General features: G+C 40.7%; 1 protein-coding gene and 1 pseudogene across 1 annotated transcript; both read right to left on the bottom strand.

Moving 5' to 3' along the window:
* Positions 1–895: 895 nt before the first annotated feature.
* LOC139040641 (olfactory receptor 9I1-like) lies at positions 896–1,773 on the bottom strand (annotated as a pseudogene).
* Positions 1,774–8,185: 6,412 nt separating this feature from the next.
* LOC106822143 (olfactory receptor 9I1-like) lies at positions 8,186–9,112 on the bottom strand. The gene has a single exon (XM_014827185.1). It carries the CDS (start codon positions 9,110–9,112, stop codon positions 8,186–8,188), a length of 927 nt encoding a protein of 308 aa, XP_014682671.1.
* Between the last annotated feature and the right edge of the window lie 474 nt (positions 9,113–9,586).

Raw genomic sequence — 9,586 nt, 5'->3', positions numbered from 1 at the left:
TTTTACCAGTAGCTTTGGAGAAAATTAGCGTTGGTAGAATTGGGGCATGAAGAGAATCGGCTTTGCCTTGCAAGGGAAGTACCAGCAGAGATAGAGACAGGAAGCTCTATTAGACAGAGGAAGAGGTGACGCTTGACCTAGCAAGAGAGGCTCAGTGGGGCTGAGATTTGGGGTACTTAGAAAACTACCCAAATCTTCCCTAATGTTGCCATTGCAGATTGTTGCCACAGCAAACCTAGCCTATTCTGACTAATCCAAAACTCTAGATTAATTGTCATCATCTTATTTAATTTTTATAACAATTCTTTCAAATAGGAAATATTAATCTTTTTTTGATTTGAGGAAACTGATGTTCTAAGAGGGTAAGATAGTACCTGAGAAGATAATACCATTTACAGCTTTTTTCTTTAGGTCCATCATTGCTGACTTTGCAGATGCTGGGAATGAGTTCATTACAGCAATAATGTCACAAGTCAGGCACTGTGTCTAGGAGGAGGAGAAACAAAGGAATAGGAGATTCAGAATGTAGATAATTTCCACTTGAAAGGTAGGTACTAAAGTCCTGGAGATATTTGGAACCATTTGGGAAGACAAAAAGAGCAGTCAAGAAGAAGTACCCCTTCCTTTACTATTTTAGTCTGTACCAATTGGAAATTCCACTGGGCTCATGGTTCTTTTCATTAACTTCCTCATAATGAGCTGACAGGTTACCCATACCATAAAAGAAAAAACTCCCCTTATTCTCCCATTAGTATAATTCTCAGCTATAATCTTCCACATAGAGTAAAAATCAATATCAGTGAGCAAAGAGATATAAGGAATTGGCTCATGCAATTATGGAGGCTGAGAAGCGTCATGACTTCCTTCTTGCCAACTTCCTGGGTGCCACTGAAAGCTACCCACTACTGTCCATTCTTGAGAGCAAGCACCTTATGGTGTTGATGCTTATCAGAGTATGAAGATCTTGGGAAAAGTTGGATGAGGATGAAGAACCCTCACCAAAAGTGATATCTCTTGGGAACTGGAGTTTACCAATGACTTTTCTGAATGTGGTTTTTATATCTTTGTTCCTCAGACTATAGATCAAAGGGTTCAGCATAGATATGACCAACGTGTAAAATACAGACACAATTATGTCCTCCTATGGGGATTTCTCTGAGTTACGTCTCTGGTACATGAAGACAAGTGTCCCAAAGTAGAGGACAGCAGTGGTGAAGTGGGAGTTTCAGGTGGAGAAGGTCTTGGCTTGCCTACCAGCAAATGTCACCCTCAAGATGGCTCTGATGATGAGCTTTTAGGAGACCAGGATGATCAAGCCATTGGCTAGAAATAAGAGTTTTGGCAAAAAAGAGGATGTTAATATAATTTTGTGAAGCTACCACTGGCGAGCTTCCACACAGGTGGGAGATCACAAAAGAAGAAGTTGATCTGATTGTCATCACAGAAGGAGAGGGTGAATGTGCATGTGGTATTCAGGATGACACCTGACACCTCACAGACATGGGTGCTGGACAACAAAGTCCTGCAGGTGCTTCGAGTCCATCGTCACATTATAGCTCGGTGGGTTGATACTGGCAACAAAGCAGTCATAGGCCATCACTGACAGCATGTATCATTCTGTACCTCCACAGATGGTGAAGAAAAAGAACTGGGTAGCATATTGGTCATAGGAAACAACTGTCTTGCTATAGCCAGTGTGGCTAGTATCTGAGGGGTTATGATTGAGGCATAGCAGACATCCTGCAGGGCAAGATGGCTCAGGAGGAAGTACATTGAGATGTGGAATTGGGTATCCACTTGGATTAGAATAAACATTCCAATATTTCCCAGAAGGGTGACTACATAGAAACTGGGAAACATTCAGAAGACTGGAACCACTAGTTCACTAGTGATGTGTGATACTAGGGTGATATGTGAAACCCACAAGAAAGAACTTTGTCAATGTGATGAGATTTCTTTTGGTCTAAGACTCAGTATAGCTGGGTGGCCTGAGGAGAATGGAATTAGATTTCAAAACTGAAGGCCTTTGTTTTCTTCAGTCTCTGATGTTAAGTGACTATCTCAGATATTCTTTGCTTAGAGAGAGAAGAAAATGTTTACCATTTTAGGAATCCACAATTGGTAATTACTATGGAGAGCTTTCACCTGTCTCTGTACCCCTTCTGAAACTAGACCTTGGGTAAACATTTCTTCAAGTTCACTTGCTTTTTGTCTGGGGCTTTCTTTAAAACCAGAGAACCTTAGACTATCAAGACTGGAATGAATCAATCTGGAATCCCTTTCTTGTAGAATATCCCCAATAGATTGTCATGTAGCCCAAGTATACACCAGGGCTGCCTTATATTGCAAAGAGAGTAGTCTTTAAAAAGAAAATTTGATTTATCCAGCTTCCTGTTTTTGGAGGCCAGGATAAAATTTAAAAATTGAATATATGTAGCCAGTCTACATATTATCTGTCTGCTGTGTCCAAAGGGACTATTATGTGATAGAAAATATAGCTTTCATTCCTTCAGCAGAGCTGTGGATGGAGCTGGCATTATGACATTTCTTCTAGATTTGTCCTTACTGTTTTCAAGCTTGGTTTGGAAATTTTTAGTATAGAGATTCTGAATTTGCACTCGGATCTATTATTCTGCTCTATGACTCAATAAGTCCTTTTTTCAAGTCAGCAGTTTTCATCCTTATTTAGCCAGAGAGCCATTTTTTCCTTCTTTCCACAGGAATGGAAATTTAGAGATCTGGAGTCTGTGCTTTAGGACAGGCTTAACTGGACGTTCTCCAAGGACTCTTTTCTTGCTATGTCTATCTCTGAACCATAAGATTATAAATTTATGTTTCTTTGAGGCTCTTAAAAGACTATTCTGAATGTCTCAATATTTGAACTAAATAATCAGAAAATTCAAATATCTAAATAATCATATGTACTGTAGACTTATAGCAATATCTTAGTAGGATTGTGCTTAGTAGGATCTGTGCTGTCATGATTGGCCAATCACAGCAACTTTTTTCCCAGAATGGTCATAATCTTTCAGTCCAGCCCTTGGACATGTCCCATGATACTTGCATATCTTGGTTCATACAGCCTGTCAACAGACACCATCATGCCCTAATTGACCCTTTTTGCCATTTGAAGGATGCATTCATCTGGCAGTTCTCTCATGCACGGTGGCAACTACAACTTGCATCTATTCAAGACATTGATTGTCTCAATGAGCAAACCTCACAATAAGAACATCCTTGAAACTCTGAACTATTATCTGTTGTCTGTTAGTTTCTGCATCTATAATTTTCTGATGTCTGATATTTGAATGTGGCATTATGTCAGATGAGCATCTGGGTGACTGGTTTCTCTCTCTCTCCAGTGTTTGGAGGGTAACCGTGCACATAGACCTCAGGATGGGCTCAGTGAGGCCTGAGACACTGAAAATGGTGGCTCACATCTCCTCTCGACATTTGGTGAAAAGTACCTGCGACCCTCACCAGAGACTCCAGACTTTATAGACACACAGAATCTTGGAGGTGGAAGGGACCTTGCGATGTGGTTCTGTGATTTTCTGGCTCTGCTCCTCAGAGGCCCCAGCTTTCATGGAGATGCCTCAAGGGTCACAGCAGCAGGAAGTAAAGGGGGCTCTGAGCAAGTGGGGAGCTGCCAACTCAGCCTGAGCTTCAAACAAAGCAGCAATTCTCTTAACTCTTGTAAACAATCAGGTGCTTTGGTTCGTTTTGTTTGGAAAGGGGATTGTTAAAAAGAGATTTGAATGCGGGCCCAGCCTGGTTATGTAGCAGTTAAGTTTGTGTGCTCCGCTTTGGTGGCCCGGGGTTCACAGGTTTTGATCCCAGGTGATAACCTACACACTACTAATCAAGCCATGCTGTGGCAGGCATCCCACATATAAAGTAGAGGAAGATGAGCATGGATGTTAGCTCAGGGCCAATCTTCCTCAGCAAAAGGAGGAGGATTGATGGTGCATGTAATCTTCCTCAAGAAAAAAAAAAGAGAGAGAGATTTGAATGTACTTAGTCTACTACATTCTCTTCACTTGGCAGAAGAGAAAGTTGAAGCCAAGAGAATTAACTTTAATCCAGTATGCCAGAAAACATTCCTTCTCAAATTTGTCTCAGTGGGACCTCAATACTAGTGTCCTGTTTTGTGCTTCAGGAAAGGCCATGGAGTCATGAAAGAACAAACCAGCACTAACAAGTACAGGATGGGGCCACAGGGATGGGAGGTTTTCTACAACATAGCTGGGACTCTCAGAGGCCAAGCCACAGCAGTTCCTGATTTGTCACCTACCTCAATGCACTTTCCTGGCTGTAACATCCATTTCCATATTATCTTGTCAAAGCTTCTCATTCCACTGTCTCTCTGACCTCACCAGCTGAGACAACCTTCTCAGAGAGACCTGGGTCCATTCTCAGTCATGCTCTGAACACTTGGTTACTCAACAGTGTGAGTGTCAGGGGAGTAATAATATCTGAATGCCAGCTATTGTTCCCTGTCCTCGACATTTTTGCTACTAATTACTGTAATTACCAGCAAGGTACGTATCCCTATGACCATTTTGTAGAAGATAGAATTCAGCTTTGGGGAGAAAACTTGTCCAAAATGTCAAACAGGTAAGATTAAAATTATGTTCAAAAATTTGGAAAGCACATTTAGTAGTCTGAAATATATCTGGTCTCCCAACATAGTTACAGGATTCACCTTTCCACACAGGGAAAGAGCTGGTTCTTGAGCTCCTGTGAGGGGCTTCTATGATGCACTGTTGATGTTTTCTGTTTTCTGAGCAAGTACAAAGTGATTGCTGCTTTAGTGATCTGAAAAATGTAGAAAATGCAATTACCTAGTCTTTTTGGCCCAATTTTATGCTTATGCTGGAACTCATCTTTGGATACACTTTTAGCAGGTAGCAGGGCCAGCCTGGATGCCCAGGTTTATCCAGCATTGCTGGTGAAATCCAGAGCTTGCACATTATAGGTCCTCCAGGTGGTCAACTCTTTTGCCTTACTGCTCAGACAACTCAATTAGGATCACTTGTTTCTGAATCATTGAGTTTTCTTATCCAATTGAATTCTTTGGTTATTTTAACATCTTGTAAATATCTCCTAAGATGATGCTTGTGTATAAAGATGATAATGATAAATGAAAGACAGACCTTTTCTTTTTCTCTATGATTCACTGTGATGATTTACTTGCTTTCAATGGGTGTTGTGTGAGCCCAGACGTGCTTGAAAATCATAAAATGAGTGCAACAGGGTTTCAAATTTCTGATATATATATATATGTGTGTGTGTGTGTGTGTTCATATATATAATTTCTGTTGTCAGGGGCTTAGGCTTCTCTTTATTTCTGCTCTGCTGCTTTCTATGCATGGCTTTCATCTTCAAGATCACCTTATGGTCCATAACGGCTGTCAGTGCTCCGGGCATCACATTCACACTCCAGAGCAGAAGTATAACAAGCTAAAGGAAAATGTTTGAGTTTTATGCTATTACAAAAATGATTTATGAGCATTCTTATACTCATATCCTGGTGGGTATAAGCAACAGTTTCTCCACTGTGTATAATTAGGTCACTGGAATAGTTGGGTCACTGGTTTTGTGTATCTTTGAGTTTTAAAGGATAATGCCAAACTGCTTTACAAAATTATTTAACGAATTTGTACTATGCATTGTTCATATCCTTGTGAACATAGTGGAGTCATACTTTGAATTTTTGCTAATCTAGTGAGCAGATTGTGATTTTTAATTTGCATTTTCTGATTACTAATGAGAATAAGCATCTCTTCATAGGTTTATTGGCTGTTTGGATATTCTTTTTTGTGAATTATCTGTTTGAGTCTTTGTGCCGTCTTTTCTTAATGATTTTTAAATCCACACACAAACCCACACAAAAGATAGTAGTTCTTACTGATTGCATGTCTTAAAAATATTCTCTCCCATTCTGTGTCCTGACTTTTCATTTTCTTAATCATGTGTTTCAATGAACAGAACTTCTTTAATGAATGTCACATTTAGGATTATTTAAATTGATGATTAATGCTTTCATTTTGTATACAAGAAATTCATCTATATAGTGAATTTATGAGAATACTCTTTTCTATTATTTTATAAGATTTTTTTTTTATTTGCCCTTTGTATTTAGGTCTTTGTTCTACTTTGAATTTATTTTTATGTGTGGTGAGAGGTAGAGAGCTGTATCAGGTAGGGTCCCTATAGGTAACAGATGACATTCAAATTGTGTGATTTGGGGAGAGTTTAGTAAAATCACCATTTACAAAGGTAAGGACAGAATTTAAGAGAACTGGGATGGGATGATGCAGTACCTTGCAGTGAGTAACAGAGAGGAGCTATTACCAGTCCTGCAAGTAGCATTTCATATTGTGCCTCTATGACCTTCAAATTGTGGCTTCCATAGTCACTGTGTTCTATTGCCTCAACCCAGCAGAATAGGAAGAAGCATGGCTTGGAAGTGGTCTATATCACGCATTCAAACATTCTATTGGATAAAAATCTCAGCCACTTGTCCATACTTAGCTGCAAAGGAGGCTGGGAAAAGTAGTTTAGCTTTATAACCAGCTCTAGCTGAATAACATGAATCATTTAGGGCGAGAGTGTAGATAGTGGTAGGCAGCCCCTAAGATTCTTGACTTCTGGATTTCATGTCTGTGATGAGTATTCTTCTCTCCGAGTATGGCCTGTATTTAGTGACTAACGTTTAGTAAACAAAATGTGATAGGATATTACTTCCAAGACTAGGTTTCACAAAGACTGTGGTGACTGTCTTAGGAACCTTCTCTGAAGAAAGAAAGTCAGCCATCACATTGTAAGTTGCCCTGTGGAGAGAACGATGTAGGAACAAGCTGACATATTTGGCCTTGGCCAACAGCTGGAAAGGATCTGAGGCTTTCCAACAACCAGTCATGTGAGTGATCTTGAGAGTTGATCTCCCTTCAGTCAATATCAAGATGAATGTATCACTGGCCAATATCCTAGTTACAGCTTGGTGAAAGACTCTGAGCCAGAGAATCTAACTAACCTGTGCTGGGACTCCTGAGCCACAGAAACTGTTTTATAGTAAATATTTCCTGCTTTAAGCTACCAAGTTAACACTAATAGACAACTAACATATCCTCACACCAGACCTGGTGGTCCAGTGGTTAAGATACAGTGCTCTCATAGCCACGACCCAGGTTTTTTTCCTGGGTTAAGGAACCATGCCACTTGTCTGTCTGTTGTTGGGCTATGGTGGCTGCATGTTGCTGTGATGCTGAAAGCTATGCCACTAGTAATTCAAATGCCAGCAGGGTCACCAATAGTGGACAGGGTTCAACAGAGCTTCCAGACTAGGAAGATGGACCAGGCCACCCACTTCCAAAAAAATTGGCTATGAAAATCATATGAATAGCATTGTCTGATATAGCATCAAAAGTTGAGAGGCTGGCACAAAAAAAACAGATGCAGAGTTTTTCTCTGCTATACACAAGGTTGCTAGAAGTTGGAATCGACTAGATGGTACCACCACCAATAAAAATATCCTCATAGGGAGATGCCCTCAATGGGAAATGGCTTCTGTGCTCTGTTTACTTCTTAGGGTTATGAGCTTCCTTTGCATTTTACCTTTGGATTTCTTAGAATCTTTTCACTTTTTATTTATTTTTCACTTTTTTTTTCAGAGGCAAGGTTAATTAGAAAATTCTGGTCCATTGTATTTTCAGAAACGGAAGTCCTATTCATTTATATCTTCTTTCCATCTTTCAAGAGATATTTATTGAAGGCCTACTGTGAATCATGAGGTGCACTAAAATAGCATATAGTGTTTGCTTACATGGAACTTACATTCTGCTGGGGGCGGGGATAAAAAACAAACATAGATATCAAGTATTGTTAAGTGTCTTGGAAGATTCTATAAGTAACAATGTCAGAGTGTAGCAGGAAATTTTGGGTGTAAAAGAATGGATTAGAGGTGGGAAAGAGGAGAAGAACAAAGTACTATGGATTGCTAGAGACAACTTTTTACCATATTTGCAGTTTTTCTTGTGTACCTGGTGGCACCTATCTACCTTCTCTCTGTTTGTGGGTATGTGTTGCATATAGTGATGGTGCCTACTAGATATATTGGCATGGCAAGAAAATGGACCAAGAAGGGAGGTCCTCTATCCTAGATCTACATGCTCTGGGACTCCTAGAATCTACCAGTGACCTTTCTGAAGGCAACTTTCACATCCTTGTTTCTCAGGCTATAGATCAGCGGGTTCAGCATGGGGATGAACACAGTGTAGAACACAGACACAACCTTGTCTTCCTCTGGGGATTTGCCTGATCCACTCCTCAGATACATGAATATGAGGGTCCCAAAGAAAAGGGCCACAGCAGTGAGGTGAGAGGCACATGTGGAGAAAGTCTTGGTCCTGCCACCTGAAGACTTCACCCTCCAGATGGCCTTGATGATGAGCAGGTAGGAAATCAGGATGACCATGGCATTGCTCAAAAGCATCAAGTTTCCAAACAGGACAAGGACAATCTCAGTGTTTGTTGTGTCACTGCAGGTGAGTTTCAGCAAAGGTGGAACATCACAGAAGAAGAAGTTGATCTGATTGTTGTCACAGAAGGGGAGGGTGAAGATGCATGCGGTGCGCAGGATGGCACCTGACATCCCACAAACATAGGCTCCTACCACTAAGATCCAGCAGATTCTGGGATTTATGGCCACAGTGTAGAGAAGTGGCTTACTAATAGCAACATAGCGGTCGTAAGCCATCACTGAAAGAAGAAAACACTCAGTACCTGCACAACAGGTGAAGAAAAAGAACTGGGCAGCACATTGGCCATATGAAATGATTGTCTTACCTGTGGGCAGTGTGGCCAGGATCTGAGGGGTGATGACTGAGGTGTAGCAGGCATCCAGGAGGGAGAGGTGGCTCAGGAAGAAGTACATTGGGGTGTGGAGTTGGACATCCATTTGGATCAGGATGATCATCCCTGCATTCCCCAAAAGGGTGACCAGATAGATACTCAGAAACACCAGGAACAGGGGAACTTCCAACTTGGGGTAGTCAGTAAAGCCCATGAGAATGAATTCAGTTACCATGGTGAGATTATTCTTGGCCATGGATTCAATGTGGGCTATTGAGCCGAGGATGAGAATGAAGTTTTTAAAAATCCCAGAATTGAATGGCTGATTCTTACTCTCTATGGTAGAAGTTAGGTTTATACTTCTGGGCCAAATTATAGAGCTTGTTTTTGAGTAATTCTGTACCTGGCTCATTCTCCTTGGTCATCTATGGTCTTCTGCATTTTCTGGAGCTTCTATGGGCTGATGTTTCTGATTCAAATAAATTCTGGTTTATATTTTGAAATTTCTGTGAAGATAAGAGACACGCAGATTCTCAATTTGGAAGGAATCTAGTCAGCATCTGTTGTAATCCCCGTTGGATGCTGGAGTCTCCTCAATTGCATACTCTCTGTGTGTATCACAGAGAGCTATATGAGGCTCCACAGGTGACAGTTCTACATGTTAATTCCCCTTTGAATAAGGATTCTCTCTCTTTATCTTCCATCCATTGGCTTTAGTTTCATCTCTTCC

This window comes from Equus asinus, chromosome 17 (genome assembly GCF_041296235.1).
Source record: "Equus asinus isolate D_3611 breed Donkey chromosome 17, EquAss-T2T_v2, whole genome shotgun sequence".
Classification (NCBI taxonomy): domain Eukaryota; kingdom Metazoa; phylum Chordata; class Mammalia; order Perissodactyla; family Equidae; genus Equus; species Equus asinus.
This window is presented reverse-complemented; position numbering and strand designations above follow the sequence as displayed.